The 21,873-nt window shown below is 38.7% G+C and overlaps 1 protein-coding gene across 1 annotated transcript in view; it reads left to right on the plus strand.

Moving 5' to 3' along the window:
• LOC131592270 (protein NEL) overlaps positions 1-21,873 on the plus strand; it is a 138,176-nt gene that overhangs the window by 23,455 nt on the left and 92,848 nt on the right. The window contains exons 4-9 of the mRNA XM_058863675.1: positions 6,556-6,729; positions 6,838-6,934; positions 8,670-8,742; positions 8,906-8,988; positions 9,955-10,083; positions 11,324-11,426. Coding sequence (XP_058719658.1) covers positions 6,556-6,729; positions 6,838-6,934; positions 8,670-8,742; positions 8,906-8,988; positions 9,955-10,083; positions 11,324-11,426 — 659 coding nt within the window. The remainder of the gene's footprint in view (positions 1-6,555; positions 6,730-6,837; positions 6,935-8,669; positions 8,743-8,905; positions 8,989-9,954; positions 10,084-11,323; positions 11,427-21,873) is intronic.

Consider the following 21,873-nt stretch of genomic DNA (forward strand, 5'->3'; position numbering starts at 1 on the left):
ATTGTGTGAGCACATCTCACAGAAAGCTTATATGAACCTGGAACCTATTGAATTGAGACTAGTGACAAGCCTTCTTGAATAAGAGACAGAAGATTTTTTTCCTTTCTATGACGTTGAAAACCCCCACTGAAATAGATGATATGTGAGTTTTGACAGATTTTGTTATTCTTCCAATGTTGTTTATAAGACTTTCTATGAGTAAACAAATAACAAAGAAATCTGTATTCTTTTGGGGTAGGAAATGGAAACAGTTATGTTGAAACTGCCTTTTTCTTTTACTAATACATCTACTAGAAAGTTGTTTATTGTATTTGCAGTCCTCTTGCTCTCCTTGGAGAAACTCTGTCAAGAAAAGGGAATGAGGCATGGTTTATGCCATTTGTTTTTACAGTGTTTGAGTTGAGGAAGTTCTTCCCTTGTTGATTTTTAGTAGAATAGGAAGCTTCAGGCAGATGAGATTGATATTCCTGGGACTGTGTGTTACTGAGAACAAAATGGAAATAAATATAGTGATAAATGGGGTTAGTGAGAGAGATGAGGGGAATAAGAGCAATTGCTCAAAGACATGAGTTAGCGTTTCAAAATTATTTCAAAATTTGTGAATTTGATTTCATATCCATGGCTCACATAAGAATGGCATGGGCAATGTGCTGTAATATTGGGGTTGAATTTTTCCAAGATGAAGCCAACATCATTTTGCAAGAATAGCTTTCCTTGGAGTGCTTTGAAGATCTTGGTGAGACCTCAGTTCCTGCTTCTGGCTCCTTCGAAGCTCCCATAAGCGTTATGGAAAGGCTATCTGGGAGCCTTGCCTTGTCACCAGTACTAACACTGGATGGGCTGGAGTGTCTTGCTCTTGTGATGGCCATGGGCTCTTGGATCATAGCACTAAACCCAGCAGAAGCTGTGTAGACTGCAGTGAGGGTAAGGCAAGATTTTGCCTCCCTGATTTGGTTGACCTCACATTTTGGGAGGTAAGCAGAGAGGTCTCTCAGGCAAGAGGCAAGGACTTGATTTCAAAGCCTTCCAAAGCAAAGGCTTCCAGACCTCAGCAGTCCCACTGAAATCAGATGATGGGCTGCAAGGAGTTGATAAGAACAATATCCTATTGACATACATTTTTTTCCCCCACCTGCTTTATTAGTTTGAATTGGGTACAGACACTGAGTGGCACAGTGATGGAAAGGATTTAAGCAGCCTCACTTGTTTGTTTCCTAACCTCCACTTCCACATCTGGGTATTGCAAACTCACTGTCCTAGCAGCTACCTTGTGCTGTGGCTTCTTTCTGTCTAGAGAAGCTGTGCAGTAGTAGTTTGTGCAGGTGAATGTGTGTGGATGATGCCTCTCTGCTCTGCCAGTTGTCTCTTGCCTGGCTATTCTGTCCCATGAGCATCCCAACACGGATGTTCCTCCATGTGTGTCCCAGCACTGGGCTCCATCACCTGAGCACATGATGAATGCACCTTCCTCCTCCACAGCTGTTCTCTATAGTTATGCGGTGCAAGGAGCAGTGCTGTGGTGAAACAAAGCTGCAGTGGTTGACTGTTTTTGTGGTGGAAGAAAATAAACAAGAGAAGTGTAAATGCCAGTATGATCAGTAGGCATCTGACTGGGGTGCTTCAGAGGCATTTTCCCCTCACAGTTAATTTCTACTCTGCCTGATTTGGGTCAGGAAGCTGAACTTGTGGTTTTTTTTTTCCCACCTGGGACAAGTGCCCTGAGGAATGTCATTCTCTTTTTTTTTTCCCCCTACACTTGATGCAGTGGTGATGCAGATTTGTTGGCAGTGCCAGGCAAGGGCTTGCTAGTAAACCAAACAGTGCTCAGGCTGGAGCACTGGCCTGCTGTTGTCCATTTTGCATAGTTGTTAGCATCTTCTTGGCAAGCATTTGTCTCCTGCAGTTAGTACCCTTGCAGATGATGTCAGGGCAGTCTGTGAAGCAGCATTGGCGCAGGCCTGTTCCCACCAGTCAGTGTGGAAAAGCCCACCAGTTTCATGGAAAAAGTGTGAGAGATCACCAAGATGTCTAGGAGTTGGAGTGGGGCACCAGTGGTATAATATAAATTTGAGAGGATGGTTTTGCTGTCCTGCTGTTTATACACTCTGTGTTGATATGGGTAACACCCTCTTCTAATTTTTGAGTTCTCTTCACCTGGGATCTCTGCTTTCATATAGGTAATAATCATGGCATTAAAGATATTTGAGAAAGATATTTCAGAGAATCTTATATTTGATCTCGGTCTCTCTCTCTCCCATTTTAGCAAGCATGTCATCCTAGACCCCACAAGCTTTGCTGTGAGGTTTTGTTAATGTTTCAGAACACTTAGTGTTACTTCCAAATGAAGTCTTCTGAAACATAGAAAAATAAAGCTCACGCTTCTAGCCACCCAGTCATGATACCATGGAAAATAGCAAATAATGCATTGCTGAATGTGGAAGTGGTGCTGCATGATTTGCTTTTATACCTTCATAATCTACACCTAGCAGAATTGCTTGCTGCTATTGTGAAATGAATAAGGTCTACTAAGTAGGACCCCCTTTTTTTTAATGTTTCTTGTAATTAAAGCTAACAAAAAGGCAGAACTCAGATAGCAAAAATCTTCAGATAAAGGTTTTTTTTATAAGTAACAGAGATAAGGATTTTTTTAAGTACATAATGCTCTTTAATTTTATTGATTTGCATTTTTTTCAGTGTAGATCAAAGAGCCATGAGGAAATACTTTAGCATTATACCTGTAAATGTGAGTAGGAAAAGTTAAAAAACTCCACCACCCTTAAATTCATAAGCAGCTTCTGAAATACTTGTCTACATGCTGTAAATTGAAGTTGAAATTATTAGCTGCTTGGAGTAAGTGTGTGCATTTGTTGTGTGGGAAAGGATGCCAAATGGACAAGTGAGCCATCAAAGACCTGGAGTTGCCAGCACTGCCTGTTAGCTGGAGTGGCCATACCTCCCTCTTCTCAAAGACAAAGTGTGTGCACTGGGATCATCTGGTGTTTCACCTCCTAAATCTCTAACTTTTTGCTGTACATCCTGACTTCTACTGCCAGTCTCTCTTGTGCTAGTCTGTCACCTCCCAAAGAGCAGGTCCTGCCCAGGCTGGCGTGACCACATGCCCTTTGCCAGGATGGTCATTAGAGCTCCACAGGGAGCAGATCTGCTGACTCCCATCTCTTACCTAGAAGTTACAACAGACCAGTGCTGAGCAGCAGAGCAAACATCACTGTTTTCTGTCTCAGATTCCTCCAGGGCATTTGAAACAAATTTCTTCCTGTTACAAAGACAGGCTCATCCTTAGTCAGTGCATTAGGGATCGCTGTCTGGCTGGTTTCCAAGCAGAGCAGCTGATCTGTGGCTTTGGCTGTTGCCTTTGCAATGATTGTGCACGCACAGGGTGGTCTGCAGAGATGTAGTGGCCTTTTATTCCAGGTTAGCATTTTCTTCTCCACATGTCGAACATAGAAAAACCTAAGTACAGATCATCTTCCTGTGAAGTTAAATCCAAGTTTAACCCAAGGTGGGTGTGGTTTTTTTTGGGGTTAAGATCAAGTAGGCTGGTATTGATTAAACAACCACAGAGACTATGGATGTTAGAAAGAGAGGTGCCTCTTCTGCTGTTGCACTGGGTTTCTCATTGTGGTTTATTTTTCACTCTAATAGTCATTTGCCTTCTGCTGCCTTCTGCAGCACAGAAGACCTTGGAGCTTGAAGCATTAGTGATGTTTAAAATGGGATATCTTTGGCTGCTGTACTCCCTGCAATGAGTGGGCTAGGCTAGGCTGATGTGGACAAGGAACTGGTGACTCAGCTGATGAGGTTCCTGGAGCTTTTCATTAATGAGATTCTTGGCTAGGACAAGACTGCAGTACAATGCAGTTACTCTTTCCTTTGGGAGAAAGCCCTTCAGGAGTTAAAAGCACCCTCCTTTTTCTCTAAAATGATTAGTAATCCTGAACATACAGAGAATTATAGAGTGGTTTTGTCATCAGACATGAATTTCTAAAATGCAGGTCTGTTTGTTAATGCTTAGCATATTTTCTGAAGGACTCTTCCAAAGCTTTGGAAACCATGCACCCAAGTGTCACAGCCTCACAGGTGTTATGAGAAGCCTCACTGTGGGCAGACTTTGCATTTTCACCCATATGTGTTTGTCAGTGCTGAGTCTTGTCCTAACTCCTGAAACTCATGAGGCTGAGAGAGAGCCATGTAAATCCAGGCAGTTAAACAAATGTACAAAGGGGGAATAGCAAGCACAGCATTTTGTAAAAAATGGAGTGGAAATGATTTACTTTCACTTCTGTGTTTCAGTATCATGGCATTTGCTCAAGCTGAAAGCAATATTGCTTTGGCTGTCATTTCACTTGCTTTTCTAATTGTTTTGCTGCTGCCTCTGTAGATTATTAAAAAACCATAAATGATTTTCCTAATAATTCTCCTAATGGCTGCTATTTTCTTTTTCATTTTGATGCATGTTTTCTCATTTCAAAGGTAGTTATATTTGTTAGTTTACCAAATGAAAGAACAAAAGATATTGTCAATGAATGTCAAAACAGTGTGTTAATCACCATTAAAACAAAACCACAAGTGTCCACAGTTTCTGTTCAGCTTTGTGTAGGAAAATTTCCTTGCTTATTACAGCGTCATTGATTGTCTGCATCCTCTCTCAGCAGTTCTTAATTCATGAAATTTGTACAGCAATGTCTTCTTGTTATTGGCAAATCCATGATTCATCTGAAAAGGTTTCATTATCTTACATGCATAAGGGCAACACAAGTGTTTGTTTTATACCTTCTGTAGTGACTGTATGTCTAATAGTGCAATTTGTTCCCTGCCTGCCTGCGTCTTTGTGTGCTGCCATCAGTTCTGCTATTGACTTGGAATGAAGGAGAGCTCTTAGTTCTACCAGGATGTAAAGCTTCAACATATTCATGCCTTTTGTTTTCCATTTATTTTCTGCAGCTGGGTGGAGACACTTGAAAGTTGCTGGAGGAGTCAAGATCTCTAGTGTTTTCCTTCTCATTTGGGTTGAGAGTAACCTTATTTTTATTCTTGAAGCTTGAGTTAGGAAGGAGGTTATTAAGTTGACTGATATCCTGCCACTATTGTACAATTTTTCCAGCCAGGTCTTCAATTAGTTTCCACTTCTTGCCAATGTAAAAATTATTTTTGGGCCATGAGGAGGTAAATTGATTACAAAATTGATGTCTGACTCTAGTTAACTGCTTTCTTAATAATGGGGAGGAAGAAGAAATTGTCCTTTGCTGGTTTTGCAAAAAACTAGTGGTTTTTGTGCTGTACTAGGCACGTTCCACTGTGGAACACCCTGAATGAAACACTGGTGTGCAGTAAGCCCAGCCTTCTCCTAGAGATGATGATTGTACCAGATTTTGATTTGGTCTCATTTTTACTCTTCAAAACCACAATCATTGTCTTTTCTATTCCTTAATGTAGATAGCCCGTTAAAGCAAATGACATCACCCAGGAACACATTGTGCACTCAGGTTATAAGCCACTGTTATGTCTGATTGCAGATGTAGCAAAAGAATTAGAAAAAAAGTGAATTGTCCATTCTCCCAGTTTGTGTATCTTGCCCCATCTGTTATTTTCCTTGCTCTTTAGATTGCATATGATTATTAAAGAATTTCTATTTCTGCTCCTTTTTCCTCTGTAAAAAAAATTTTCGTGGGGAATTTAAAAATAAGAAACTTGGTACTTTAAAAAGACAAATGGTTAGTCAGGCTTTTTCCCAGAAGATGTCCAACATGTGAGAGACAGCCTGTCTAAGAACCGAGTTTGGTTATGGAGTGCTTTTTAAATTGAACATCTGGAATTTCACTATCAAAGCTTGTGTTTGCAATCTGCTAGGTTCACTTAGCACAGCTGCACTTCTGGGTTTTTGCTATATAGATATATCCACATTTACATATATATGTCCATACACATATAAATGTGTATATGTGTGCATACACCCAGCCTGCAAATGCACATACTAATTTAACAAAGCGAATATGTACACATATATAAATTGTTCTGAAGAGCTGGCATTTCTTGATTATATATATATATTTTTGGAGAAATTTTATTGCAGAAAATGAAAGAAGATGTAACAGTACATATAAAAGCAAACAAAGCAGTGTTCAGTCTCAGTCCTTACTTCCCTTGGTAATTACTAATGATATCCTTATTGCAATATTCGGGGTTGTCTTTTTTGCATTCATGCCTTCAGAGTATCCCTATCGTGCTTTACTTGTATAAGGCAATTATTTATAATAGTGCAATTCAGATCATGTTACGGAAAATTGTTTTGTTAGAGGAAAACATATTTGGCTTGAAATCTTGTGTAGTTACATGAAAGTTGGAACCTGCTATTATTTGCCACTGAGAAGAGAGACACTGGAAATCTGAGAAGGGTCTACTTTTGACTTTGTATCTGCTTGGGTTTTTTTTTTCTCTTTTAAATAGTTCTTGCATGATGATGAGAAGATGTCTTATGTAAAATGTTGCTGTGCTGATAAGAATGGTTCATGACACGATGATGCATTTATGGTACAGGTACCTGGAGCTGGAAAGCAGCGGTCATCGAAATGAAATCAGGTTGCATTATCGTTCAGGCAGTCATCGCTCCCACACAGAAGTGTTCCCATACATTTTGGCAGATGATAAATGGCACAGACTTTCCTTAGCAATCAGTGCCTCTCACTTGATTTTACATGTGGACTGCAATAAGTAAGTAAAGAGTGTTGTTTTATGAGAATTTGTCACATTTGGAATATTTGAGCTCTGAGTAAATTAAATGATAACAACTTGGGATTCTATTTTCCACTTCCTTTTCAGAATTTATGAAAGAGTTGTGGAGAAGCCTTTCATGGACTTACCTTTGGGTACAACCTTTTGGCTGGGACAGAGGAATACTGCGCACGGTTATTTTAAGGTTTGCATTCCCTGAAAGATAAAGAGTGAATTGATTAAGGGATTGAATCATCTTTCTTATGATGAAAGGCTGAGAGATTTGGAATTGTTCAGCCTGGAGAAGAGAAGGCTCAGGAGGTATTGGGAGGATCTCATCAATGTGGATAAATACCTGAATTGTGAGAGGAATGAAGATGAGGTATCCAGACTTTTCTCACTAGTGTCCACTGACAGGCAAGAAGCAATGGGTAAAACCTGAAATTCCATCTGAACATAAGAAAACAATGCTACTTTGAAGTTTGTCAGAGAAAGATGACTATGGAGATAGACAAAAGCTGTTTGGACACAGTCTTTTCTGCTGTGGCTGGTCCTACTTGAGCAGGGATCTCAGGAGCTGCCTCCCAACCTCAATCAGTTTGAGCTTCCGTAATCATAAAACAGCTCTTGGACTGCTTTGAAATTGCCCTTTGGCCTTTGCTATTGGACAGTAGGACACTGAGTACTAATTAATATCTTAACTAAGCATGTAGAATCTGCCTGCAAGCATGGGATCTCTTCTTCTGGGTGAAACCATCCCTTTCCAGACATCATAGTTGAATTTCATGCTGAAATTTCCCCAAGTTCTTAGCTACAGGCAACTCTGCAGCTGTGTAACAGACGTAGCTTCTCAGCATTTTGCAAGCTTTATGGAAGGATCCCCATCAGAAATTGTTGTGCTTTAACCTCAGCTGGCACCACCTAGCCACTTACTCACTGCCCTCCATGGTGGGATGGGGAGACAATTGGAAGGGTAAAAGCTAGAAAACGTATGGTTTGAAATAGTTTAATAGGTAAAGCAAAGACACACAAGCAAAACAAAACAAGAAATTAATTCACCACTTTCCATGGGCAGGCAGGTGTTCAGCCATCCCCAGAAAGGCATGGCTCTGTCACCTGTAAGGGTTACTTGGGAAGACAAATGGCACTACTCCAAATGTTTCTTGTTCTTCTTGCCCCAGCTTTAAATGCTGTGCGTGATGCCCTGTGGTCCCTGATATGACCCCTTCTTTGGTCACTTGGGGTCAGGGGTCCTGGCTGTGTCTCTCCCAACTCCTTGTGCACCCCCGGTCTCCACACTGTTGGGGTGGTAGGATGAGCAGAAAAGGCCTTGCTGCTGTAATTTCTGTAACATCCCTGTGTTATCAGCACTGTTTCCAGCAGAAATCCTAAACACAGCCTCATGCCAGCTACTTTTCTGTGAAGCATATTAACTCTACTCCAGCCAAAACCAGAAGAAACTCATTAAGGGTTTGCATTAATGTAGTTTTTTAATCTAGTTTCTTTATTCTTCAAGTCTATTTAAGAGTTATATCTTGTAAAAAAATTTGCATTTTATTTAAAAGAGTATTTCTAAGTAACTGAAACTGCAGCTGTTTTCAAATTACTTTTTAAAGGTCATTTCCAAGCTTTTCTGCAGTGACTAACTAAAAATAACAATGAATTCAAAACCACCAAACTCTTGCCACATAATTATATCTTGACATTTAATCTTCAGTCCTTAAAAATTATTCAGTATGCCTGTACATCTATCTATTTTTTTTCTGTTTGTTCTTCTATCACTGAATTCAGTCCAGGCAAGAAGCTGTTTACTCATAACTGTTCTTTTTATCAGGTAGTTTTTCCTGTATGGGCTTTAATGTTTTGTATGGTGAATGGAAAACATGATTTTGACAGGTAAAAATAATGTATCCTTTTGTTTTCTCTCCACTTACACATAGGGCATAATGCAAGATGTGCAATTGCTTGTCATGCCTCAAGGATTTATTTCTCAGTGCCCAGATCTTAATCGCAGTAAGTCTATTAATTCTTATATCATAAAATGAAAGGCGTGCTTTTTACCTTCTTGCTGTCCTACGAGCTCTATAAAACCTTGAATTTGAGTATATTGTTTGTCAACTTGGCATGATTGAACCTATTGTGAATTAATTTGTTAACAGATATTTTATTATTCCAGCATGCCCAACTTGTAATGACTTCCATGGACTTGTGCAGAAAATTATGGAACTGCAAGACATTTTAGCAAAAACATCAGCTAAGGTAACGTTTACTAGGGCTCTAGTCATAGGAGAAATGAGGACTGTCAGTCTTCATTTGGTGTGTATTTAGCTTTTTCATGCTTGTATGGGGCTGTGCACGTGGCTGTGTGCAGAACATCCCTTCATGGTATGTTTACATCTTTATATACCTGTCCCTGATTTATATATACAAATTCTCAGTTCAGAGAATTTTATTGTTTAGATACTTTTATAGAAACATGTATTTTAATAGTAAAGAGCATCCAAATCCCTGAGCAAGGAAAGGGCTTATAGATATCCACTCTATCTATAAGGCTTAGAATGGAACTATGCTTATAGTGCTTATTGCAGCAAGACTTACCAAGACTTTGGAAGACCTGAGCTGCCAAAGGCATGTTCAGACAAAATACATGCAAGACAAGGAACTAAGAATCCAAACCAGGACTTTCTTCTTTTTTTCCTTTAGAATATTGCACCAAAAACATTCATGCCTGCTGGTGAAAATAGACTATTCTTTAGATATCTGCAGGAATGCTGTTACCTAGCTGATTTGATACACTAATGTTAAAAATGCCTCGGCTGAAGTGCAGAAAAAATTGCTGATGTTGGTTCTGAGCTTTACATTCATTTGGCCTCTCTCTGAGTGTTTTATGTGGAGCAAGATTCTTGATCAGTTTCCACATACAAAGATGAGAAATCAAGAGCTGTACTCATCTTGGCCTGCTTATTTAGTTTCATGATGTCCCTGATGTCATGATGATAAGAAAGATGAAATGCATTCTGTCTTGCTTCTCAGTTTCCATCTCTGAATGACTGGTGGTTTAATCATGTTGTATTTAATAATAATTGTTTTATTGTCCCTGACTGTGTTTTTCTAAATGTATTCTTTCATTTGTGTACTTGATAAAGGGGGACAGTTTGAGTTGTGTTTTAACTAGAGTAGAGACCACTAGAAAATTCAAAATGTTTTTGTGAACTGTGAATACAGTTGTCTCAAGCTGAGCAGAGGATGAACAAGTTGGATCAGTGCTACTGTGAGAGAACCTGCACAATGAAGGGCACAACCTACAGAGAGTTTGAATCCTGGACGGATGGCTGTAAGAACTGCACTTGCATGGTATGGCTATGGGTTGAGTGGAGAGTCAGGAACTCCAGTGTTTCCTCTGACTAGTTTTATTGAGGCAAATAGTGAGAACTTCCAGATGTATGCTAGGTACTGACAACAAAGAACTTCAAAATCTGTTCCGAATCTAAGGAATAGTACCAATAAATATGTTTTCCTATATTTTCAGCATTACTAGCATGTGTAGCTCCTGTATTTTGTCACCATATGCAGGTGCTAGACAATATACTTAGCTAGCATGTTATTCCCTTCCACTGAGTTGTGAACATTTCCTCTGGAATTCTGATTCTTTGATTTTTGTCACTATAAACACAGCCTTTTTCTTAGCAAATGATTTAGTATCTCCCTTGTGACCGATTTCCTTTGGTTGCCTTTCATTACATCTCAATAAGTAATAAAAAGTAAAATGTCAGGGTCATATGCCAGCTTTGTTATATTAGAAATGGAAAAGATTTGGTGGATGGAAGATTCCCAAAAGTATCACAAGTCCAGATGTGATTGCAAGTATCCTTTCAGGTGCCAAACTAGGGCGTCTGTATTATTGCCCATTCATATAAAACTCTTTCATTCCATTTGAGCTCATTAAATGCTTAATCCAAAGGACATTAGAAACCAGTGAAAAGGCTGTTGTTGTCTGTACTACGCCTTAGATTGAATTGCTGCTATCTATAATTGGCTAAATGGGTCACTTTAAGCTTAGTATTTTTTTCTCTTTGTATATCTGGAGGGTTATTAGTTTTTCTTTTAGTATTTTATGGCATCAAACCTGGCTGATAAATATTTAAAATTCTTTGAATTTAGAATTAAATACATTACATATTTTTGTCTTGGATTTTTCTCACAACTATAATATTGCTACCTTTTAGAAATGTATTGTCTCTAAATGAAATCAGAAGGTAGAGTATTGTTCTGTGCTATTGTCATTTCACAATAATCTGTCAGGTTTTTTTTGCTGATTGGCAGAATGTTTTGCCTCCAAATAGATTTGCCTCTAAAAAAAAATTGATCATTATCATCTGAAAGAGCACATCATTCATGTTAAAAGATTGTATGTTTGACATTCTGAAGGTATGGTTTCTGTTCCTGTAGTTATTAAAAGACCTGCGTTAAACTGTCTTTTTTGGATGTTAGAAAGTTCACTGCATTTAAAAATAGATTTTCAAGTTCCTGTGTTTGAGAACATCTCTGCTATTGCTAAATAAAACCACCAGTTAAGCACCTTTTATTCTCCTAGAACGGTACTGTGCAGTGCGAGGCTTTGATTTGCCCCCTTGCTGACTGCCCACTTAACTCTGCCCTGGCCTATGTGGATGGCAAGTGCTGCAAGGAATGTCAATGTAAGTTCTACTCTTGTGCCTCTTGCTAATGAATGCTTTGAAATCTTAAATAATATCAACCTTTCTGTAAGTATGTCAGTTAAAGAACTGGTCATTAAATAGCTGGGTTGGGGAATCAGAGAACTTAGACTTCTCTGAAGTGTTCTGGGAAACTGATAACCAGATTTTAATATTTCACATGGGATATTTTGTTTCATTTTGGTTAATTTTTTTTTAAATTTAGCACAGATATATATATTATCAAAATTTAAAAAGAAAAAAAGTTACTTATAAGGCTTTCTACAGACTTCCATTATCTATGTTTTAGACCAAACTGCTGGAAATTCAAGAACAATTTCCTGGTGTTTGACCAGTGTTTCCAGCACCTTTATCACACGAAGAGTGTACTACCAACCTCATGTTACTGAGCTTAGAAATGGAGGTTCTTGATTCTTCTTAGTTATGAGAAAAGAAAATGAGAAACCTGCAAAACCCAGACACCTAGAAATGTTATTCCACAAGAGGTCATAAAAGAATTAAAGGAAAAATGGAAAAAGGTGATTTACTATTGTCATTTAGGATTGGATACATGATTAACTTTAGGGTTTATAGTATTCTGGTTTTGTTGTAGCCAGAGGCCAGAGAAGGGGAGTTTCAGGTTAATCACTATCTAGATGGACTATATTTAGTATTTCAGATGGATTATGTATCTGTATTCCATATGTGATGGTTAGTTATTTCAGACTATGGTAGAATCCATTCTTCAAATTGAGCATGAGATGTACATGCTTCTTTATTCTGTAGATGTTGAAATTTTTCTGTGTGGTTTCATCACTGTTCTACTGCTGTATGAAACCTCTTACAGAGTACAGGGAAATACATAACTGGTTAAAGTGACATGTTGTAAGATAAAACTCAGGAAGACGTTTTGTACTCTTTGATCTGGCTCCCACCGGAGTTTATTAATATTTAATTGTGTTAGAAGTTACACAAACCATCCCTTTTTATGAAACCTTATTAACTTACTCAAGTAGATTAATTCTAATTAAGAGGAAATAAGAATTCAAATAATTTTTTTAACCAGCTATACAGAATTTCCATGCATATTAGATGACTTAGGGTAATTGGTAATTCAGGAATGTGGGATGTGTGGCATTCAACTCTCTGTTAGAGGCCATTTGAATCTCTGACCATGTTGGCAGAATTTGAAAACCTGATCCTCTGAAGTATGTTTTTGTAATGTTCTGCCTGTAAATTGAGTTGGGAATTCTCTATCCAGGTGTCAGTGAGGAAGCACTCACATCATATGACTTCTTCCAAAGTTGTTTTTATTGGGAGTCTTGACAAAAGTTAAGAAATGTGAATGAGCATATGGACATTGACCTTGTTGTAGAGCATTGATACTACTTTGAATTAAAATGCAGTTCTGGTACAGCTCACTGATGTTTACTCTGATAGTTCCTGTTTGATATTCTTAATACTATCAAAGTGTCTTGGTTTCAGTGTTGCTAATTTGATGCCAGTACATAATTCAATTTATAACTAACATGCACACATGCTACTTTCTTGACAAACTATCAGAGAAAATAATTAGATCAGGAAATATAAATTAAAGTAGCTTTTGATTTTTTTTTCCTACTTCCGTCTAGGTTATTTAAAGTGACTTTTAAAATAAATCATGCTATTTTTAAGTGGCTAAATTCTGGGAACCAAAGGACAGAGAATGTAAATTGGAGTCTCATTGACAGGGTAGTTAAATTCCAGTGAAAGAGTAGAAGTTAGAGGCAATGGAGGCTACAAGACTCTCACTTATTCTCCAGGCCACTTTGGTGGAAATGCCAAGTTGTCTCTGAGTTCATACACACGTGCCAGCTGTATTCTGTCTTGGTGTCTCTGGGTCACGGTCTGAGCTGATTGAGGTCAGTGTGTTTGCTGAACTTAGTTCTTGCTGGAGGGGTTCAAAGCTGAGCTGCTCCATCTGGACAGGTTCTGAGAATAACTTAATTGTTCTCAGTGCTCAGGACAACAGCAAGGGATATAGCTTCTGACTAGATAATATAGAGCAAACACAGATGGCTTATAATTGGGAAAACAGCTAATCAGGGGTCTTGCTCATGGAGCCATATCCTTGGTTTTGGACAAGCAATCATAAGTGCTGAGAAAAAATGATGCCTGATAGACTATTCTTTAGCTGGATTTAGTATCTGTTTCAAGATAGAGCATGTATGGATATTGATGTTTCCTTTCTGGTATTTATGTTTTCTCATACCAGATGATGGGTAGTTCTGCCAGACTGTTGTTTGAGTAGAAGTGCCCTGGCAGTGACAGCTGCTGGAACCTTGTGGCTGTGTCTCACTCCCCCAGGGCTGAGTGCTTCCCTCCACACTTCTTCCTTTCTTCTGCTGGTGTTAAAACAATGCCACCAAAAATCAAAAGAGTGAGACTGGATTTAATGACAGCTGGCAGAGAACAGTTAAGAGCACAGCTCTTTCAGTGACCAGCAAGCGGGCTTTTTGGGATTTTTATTTTTTTATTTTTTTTCTTGGTTGGGTTTTTTTTTTGGTTTTTTTTTTTACCCCTCAGTGACTGAGGGTGGAGTGATTCTGCATGGCTTTAGGCATGTAGAACTTGGGAATACAATCTGAAGTGGCTTCACTTTATACTAGTAAATAAAATAGGGCAGGCACAGTCCTGGGGCACTTGTGGCTCACATGGCTAAAGCCTCTTCCCCTTTCCCACCCCCAGCAGATTATCTGCATCCAAATGGTTGACTGAGAATGGCCTCTGATCAGCCCTGTGCCCTCAGCTTGTGCCTGGCACTGCTTCAGAGCATCTTGGCTGGTACAGCTGACATGGTGCCGTGATGTGTGCTAACATTCAGACTGCAGGGAGTTACACGCTGTAACCAAATATTTTCAAGCCTGCTGTCATTTGCTGTTTCATTTACCTGTTGTGTTTCATTTACTAGTTGTGGGCATCACCAGTTTGGCTCTCTTCATAACCAGCTGCAGAGACTGGCACCTCCAGAAGGCACTTGGTGCAGAGAGGAGCTGGAAGGGGTGTGATTAGTTGTCTTCTGGAAGTGGACATCTCCTTCCATAGCTTGTGTACAGAGCCCAGGTGATTAGATCAGACACTGAACTTTTTTTCAGACAGCTGAAGTTGTGAGACTAATCTTACATCAGTTACTGCGATGCATATTGGGTGTGTAAGATAGGAATGTAAAGTGCTGGATTTTTAAGCCTGATTCTGGCATTAAACTGTTATGCTAACAGACTTTCCCACGCTACCAAATCCTAGGAATTAAATTTCAGCCCAGCCCAGCATTTACATTTTGGACAGTGAAGCTTTGTTTTGTCTTGTTCGATGACATTTTCAACACTTTGGGAATTTCAGCACAACTGATTCTTCATGTTTTTCTTAACTGTTTTGTTCAGGGAAGAACACTTAGAGAGGAATGGTTTAGATATTTTTTTTTAAACTAATATTGCTTTGACTTTGGTTCTTTTTGTGAGCCAAAAGAAAAAAAGCCACAAACCAAACAAAAACGAAACCCTGACCTTCTCTCCTAACTCCATACCTTTGTTTCAGGCCATTCAGACAACTTGTACTGTTTTGTCTTGTGTGAAGGTCGATGCTGGTAGCACGAGGAATGGCAATGAATGCAAATTATCACTGTGTTTTCTGTTAGCTGAAATGGGCTAAAAGAAGCAGTAATCTTCCAAGGCAGATGAATGGGCCAGTGTGTTGGATATACGTTTCAGCTGTAGACAATGTAAAATTCAGTCCAGCTACCCTAGCATACATCTCAGCTCAGTGGGAGCTTCCTGTGGAGAACTGTTTGGAGCTGGAAGCCAAAGACTACTTCTTTCTATGCTTAATGCAATTTAGAAGAATTCTGAGAAGGAATGTGCAAAAGATCATTATTTTTTTTCTTTTTCTCTGCAGAGGCAATTGCTTTGTGTGGTGATAGGCACCAATATAAATTGTGGAGAGATTAAGGTTGCCTACTGACCATATAAATATTGCTTTAGACCACAGCCTTGGCTTAAGAAGTACCAAGGACGAGTTCATTTATTTTAAGTGAATTGTGGAAGGACTGCCAATGTCTTGGCAGCTGAGAGAATTGATGCATAGTCAGCAGCTCTTATTATGGTAATGTTTTTATTAGTCAATGCATTAACACCAAGGCATCACCTCCAAAAGCTACATGCACTCTTTGTTTCAAATACAATAAAAAAAACTGACTGATTTTTATTTCTTTTTACAAGACCAGAAGTGATATTTGTGCCAGTATCTGGTGCAGTAATAATTCCCATCACCAGAACTGATTTCCAGGAAGCAAGTGCTCTCTTCTCATCACTCTCTTCCTGCCAGTGATGCTGCAGATACTTACTGGCCTAATAGCAAACTATTAAAATCCATCCCAACAGATTCCAGTATAGGTTAAAATCTGAGCCATTATGGTCAAATCTGCAGGCTGTGATTTTTCCATATACCTGTTTGTTTGTTTTTCTTGTGAGACAGGATATTTGATGGGTTTCTGGTGCATCTTAGCCAAATCTACAGTCTAACACAAGTATTTTAAGCAACTGTGAGAAGCGTAGGGTTGTACTGGATCAGCTCACAGTTCTGGTGCTAGCAGGTGTGGAGAGAGAGTGTGTAAAGGGGGATTTATAACTTGGGAAGCATTTTTTAACCAAATAATTAAAACACAAATATGGATATTGTGGCTCTTATTAACATGTGTGGGTTTCTGATGCAGTGATCTGTCTTGATATATTGTAGAAACTTTTAATGTTATGATTAAAATTAAAGGGATTTACCTACCCTCTTGCTTGTCATAATTCACCCATATTTTTTCCTCTAAAGCTAGACACTTCTGCCAACTCCAGCACTTGTAGTCTACTGACACAGAGAGAAGGAGCTGTGAACGCCCACCTGCTCCTTTGTGGCAGCAACTGACCATCAGCAAGAGCGTAAAATTTTTATCTAGAAACTTAAGGAATATCGGTTAAACTTACTCTGAAACTCATAATTAATCCAGGTGCTTTGAAGCATTGTGGACTTAAGCCTGTGCTGTTTATTGAGTTCCATATTTTTACAAAATTGCCACTTTCTCCCCTGGGCTTTTATCCTCTAGCCTTAGGTGACTTCCATCAGCAGCAAAGTGGGATGCCAGCCCCCTGCCTTGTTCAGCCAAGGGCTGGAGAAGCTTCTGCATTCAGTGTGGCACAGAGAAGAGGCTGCAGCTTGGAAAAGTGATTAGTCACTGCCTGAACAGGTCATCTTATCCTTGCAGTAAATCAGAAGAAGGGAAATGGAAGAGCATCTCCAGCAGGCTGGCTGGAACACGGCATGAATCTGAGGGCTGAGGGCAGCCAGCAGGCTTGGGGTGTCAGAGCAGGCAGCAGTACTGGAGGAAGAAGAAGCAGTTTTTAGCAGTAAAACAAAGATTTCTTATTTATCATAGTTCTTTTAAAAAATGCACACTTTAGAATATAGAGGAAAAGCAACATTCTGGTTAATACAAAAAAATAGTTGCTTTTTGATTTTAAATACTTGTGTGGCTTTTGAAAGAACGTAAGTGCAAATAGAGCATTAATTTTGTTCTTCTGAGGTTTCTTTTTAATATGAAAATTCAGATAAATTAGCCTACTTCAGAACAGTATTAAAAGATGTCTTGAATATAGCCAACACTGGATTGTTTCATAGAGCTGTGTTATTTACTATAACCTCATGTAGTCAGCATGCAGAACTTCTGAATGTTATTTAGCAGAATAGTGTACATTCAGCCTCTACTTTTTGGATTTTCTGTGCTGAAATGTCTCACATCAACCTTATTTTTCAGGTTTTTGAATTGCATATAATGACAGTAACACATTGGGATGACAGATAAAAAGCATTATAGACCCACTTGTACTACTGAGATGAATTACATTGTACTTTACCAACTGTTTAAACCATTTTATTACTTCTTATGACTTCAAAAGAAAGTCAGTATTCATATTAATTTAGAAATAGGACATAAGTAATTTTTCTATTTAAATAATTTTACAAGAGGAAAAACCATATCCTTGAGCTCATGTAAGTCAGTAAAATCAGTGGAGACATTTTAGATTTACAAAGCTGTAATAGGAAAACATACTTGATGCACCTGTCATTTGTGAATCCGGCATAGATCCTAGAATGTCAGTCTCACAAAAGGGCTGAGGTTGGAAGGGACCTCTGGAGATCTGGTCCAGCCCTCCTGCTCAAGCAAGGCCATCTCGAGCAGGCTGCCCAGGACTGTGGCTAGATGGCTTTTGAATATCTACACAGATATTTGGGATATGTGGGATTCCACAACCTCCCTGGGCAACCTGTGCCAGTGCTCAGTCACCCTCACAGTGACAAAGTATTTTCTTTAGTCCAAATGGTTTCTTATGTGTTCTGATCTGTGCCCGGTGCCTCTTGTCCTGTTACTGGGCACCACTGAGAGGAGCCTGTCTTTCTCTTCTTCATTCCCTTCCTTCAGGAGTACACACACTTTGGGAAGATCTCCTCAGAGACTTCACTTCCAGGATGTGTAACATCTCAGGAAGCTGAGACACTCTAAGAATGTTTTGGGGCCTTTCCTGTGCAGAACTCAAAGACAGCTAAAGACAATGGAAGGATTCCCTTGGCTTTGGTAGTCAGGGCCAGTCTGACCCCAGATCCAAGGTGCTCAGTCTCTGCTCTGTTTTCCATTGTAAAGCTATAGAAATTCTCAAATTATTCTTACACCACAGCAATATTTGGTTTATCTCTGTTAAATAGCCATTGACAGAATTGTTAGGGGATTTTTGCTGCTGAGCATGTAGTCTCGCATGACTTTTCTAATTTCTAAGCTGGCCAGTATTTCTCATCAGAAGGAAAACTGAATCTTTCGACTTGCAATTCCTCTCTGAGCAGGAAACCCATTCCTTGTATGTCTTTTGTTCTCTATAAATTAAAATATAGCTTACAGTAAATTGAAATACAGCTTACAGTATTTGGACTTCTCGAAATATTTTGTTCCTATTTTGTTTCCTTTCCCACTTCCCCGTGTGCTTTGAATTTTGTTGTTCCTTGTTAGCAAAGGAGAACTGGAGCAGTCAGTGCCTGTGCCTGTCTCAGATTTTCAGGCCTCAAAGTGTGGCTTCCTCCAAGCTGAGTGGCATTTTAGCTGTTCTGGACCCCATGCATTAGGGAGCTCCACTAGAAGACTCTAGATGTCGAGGCAATGTATCAGTAGACGAGGAGATCTCCAGTTAATGGTAAAATTATCTAGTTTTAGTCTTACTGTGTGCCTGAGGAGTGAATGCTAAAATAAAGTATGCTTAAGAAAATCCTTATTCATTAAAATACATTACACTGGATATACAGCAATCTGCACTAAAGAAGAAATTAGAAACATAATATTGGTAATTTTATTGGTAGAGAATTAAAAATATTTTTTTACATGGAGAATTTTGCTGTAGGCCATGCTCTGCTCTCCTTATAACCTATTTTGTCGAGGTTATGTGGGAAAAGAGCTAATCTTTTCCATTCCATTTTCATTATATTCTTACCAGAGAGTTCATAAAGTACAAAATACCTGCAGCATATTATTATTTTAGTTTATCTCCGGTGCAAATAAAACATTAACATATGCTAGATATGAATATATTTGCTTTCAGGAAGCTGGGAGTGGACAGATTGGCTATGTTCCAGCTCCTAATAAGTCGGTACCCTAGCTTTAGTAATGCTGATTTCACCAGAATTTACTTAGGTAGCTATGAAATAATAATTTATAAACATCTGGTTCTATTTATAATTACAAAAATCACCTAGAATATGTAAGCATTCACATGGCTGTGTGCTGATTTCAATGTTTGTTCTCAGCAGTGATGTGCTTATGTCACTGTATATGCATCGTTGGTATACGAGGTTCTTTGTTGTTTGATTTGCTTTTTGGGGGGCTGTGGTGGGGTTTTTTTTTCTTTGTTTCAGGTTTTTTGTGGGAGGGAGTTGTTGGGGTTTGGTTTTTTTTGTCCCATAACCAGAAGCACATTGCCAAATGAGCAGCTTGTAGCTGTTATTCTAGTTTTTGCCTGAGCCCTTTATTCTGTAAATCTTGTTAATACCTATCAAAATAGGTATTATTTTTATATTTATCAGTATTATCAGTAGCAAGCATCTTCAGTGGGTATGTGCTGTGGAAAAAAGAATAAATTTGCCTTAGCTGAAAACCCTAGAACTGCAGGTTTTGGACAAGGTCATAGAAATGTAAGAAGTGGGAGGCAGAGAGCACTGATGGAGTCAAGGCTCTACAAAATCCAGCCAACCAACTAAATGAGATTCCTGGCTTGTACAATTTTGCAAAGACCAGTTTGCACTTGACATACTTGTGTTCAGAACAGGGTTGCCACATAGACAAGGATTGTATGGATGGAAAGCTGGCCTGGGAGATACTGGCAGGGGATATGGGAGTGTTCAAGAAGGCACACATACAGTTTTTTGACAGTGCCTATGTCTGTGAAATGAAAAAAACAGGAAGGTTGTGAAAGCTGAAACTCAATAAATAAATTATTGGAAGAAAATCCACCACAAAACTGTCAATAAATGTGATCTTATTTCCCCTGGAAGGGATGGTAAAATATGAATGAAGTTGATTCAGTGAGATTAATATAAAATGATGCACACTGTTATCCTTTATTTGTCTTTTTATGAAGATAATGAAACCCATGGCTTTCAGTCTCTTGGACTGCAGAAGTTTGACATTTTTTCAGTGGAAACATGTAGTGAATTAAAGCATCTACTTCTTGGTTTACTTCTCTTAGCTACTGCTTGCAGATATCTGAAGTGTGATGTACAGACCTCCAGGCTGTTATTGATCACTGTTTCTACATCTGTCAGCTCGTAAAATACATTCAGCTTCAAATAATGGTCACTTAGTCCCATGTGAAACACAACTTTAAAATGAAAATCTTGGCTGATATGGTGTAACAGACCTTTATCCTGCTCTCCTCTTCTGTTGCCTTCAAACACACCATTGCAGTTCTTGTTATTTGAAGAATTTCTGCAATTTGCTTTTGTCACTGTCCCAGGACTGTGTCAGTGGTGTTTCTGTAACTCTGTTCTGCCTCTCTGCCACTACAGAGATTTTTTTACTAATTTTTGCCTTTTTGGGGGTTTTTATTTGTTATCAGTTTCCACTAAGAGGAAAACCTTGTTCATTTGTTTGTGAGGGTGGTTGACTGTCCTAAGCCTTTTTCTGCAGGGTGGCTGACCAGTTTATTTTCATCTTCTACTCACTGAAATTATTTGTGTAAGTTTCTGATTGTAAATGAAAATTCTGGTTTTCCCCTTCTTGCTTTAAATTATTTTCAAGTATAATTTTGACTGTTTTCTCAATTTCATTTTAATTTGTGACATTTGCTTAAAAATCCCTTGACATTATTTTACATCTAGAACTTTTTTTTTTGAACAGATGAAAAAAATTGAAGTTATTATTAGGTTAGGTTTTTTTCTTATGTCCAGTGTATACGAATATAGTAGTGTTAGAATTCAAATTAGTGTTAGAATTAGTGCCATTAGTGTTTGACACAATAAATTGGTTCAGAAAACACCTGGTTTCAGTTGGAAAATTTTTTTTCCTGCCCCCCCATCCTGAAATCAAAGCAAGTAAATATGCTTGACTCGTCTGGAAAATAGGCACATAGCCTGTTTTTTCTAGTAAGTGAGCACTTTGAATACTTTGAAGGTTGGGAAGATGAACAGCCATGCTTCTCTTTATGTTGTTATTACTTTGACAAAGACATGTAAATTTAGGTATTGTTTCCTTAAGATGTCTCTTTAGTTTATATTTGTATTGACTAAAGTGTGGTATTTTTCTCTAGGCAAATTTCATAAGCTTGTAAAGAGGGACTTTGTAGATGTGTTCATCTTGCTTTATCTAGAAACCTTGTAGATCCTCAAGGCATCTAAAAGAGCAATCAAATCTGAGCATAGCATAGAGGAGATAACAGTCTTGCATATGGTTGTTGTGAATTTCTTGGGCAGGCTTCTTAATAGCAGTAGTGTATGACTTCAGGATGCTCAAATGTTGTCCATTGTCTTCTGTGACTCTTGATGAATAGAGTTGGTAGTACAATGTAAGCCTGTAACCGCATGTTTTTCATTTTACTAATTTTGCAGTATTCTGCTGGTGAGTTGCTGTGAAGAAACATGGGAATAAATGAATACATTTTAGAAGTAGAAAGTTAAAATAGACATACAAATTAATAAGGGAATCACATCCTTGGGGAATCACTGGTTCTATCAGTGCTAGTCACTTTTTAAACACACTCTTTCAAGAGCACAGGAGCAAAATGTTGGAAGTCAAGTAGATGAGGCAGAAGTTCAGCTTGACTGAAAAGGGATCTTCTTTTGGATGAAGCTAAGGCCAAGAAGGAGGGTATATGCCCAGTGGAAGCAAGGTCAGCTG

Source organism: Poecile atricapillus, chromosome W, assembly GCF_030490865.1.
Source record: "Poecile atricapillus isolate bPoeAtr1 chromosome W, bPoeAtr1.hap1, whole genome shotgun sequence".
Classification (NCBI taxonomy): domain Eukaryota; kingdom Metazoa; phylum Chordata; class Aves; order Passeriformes; family Paridae; genus Poecile; species Poecile atricapillus.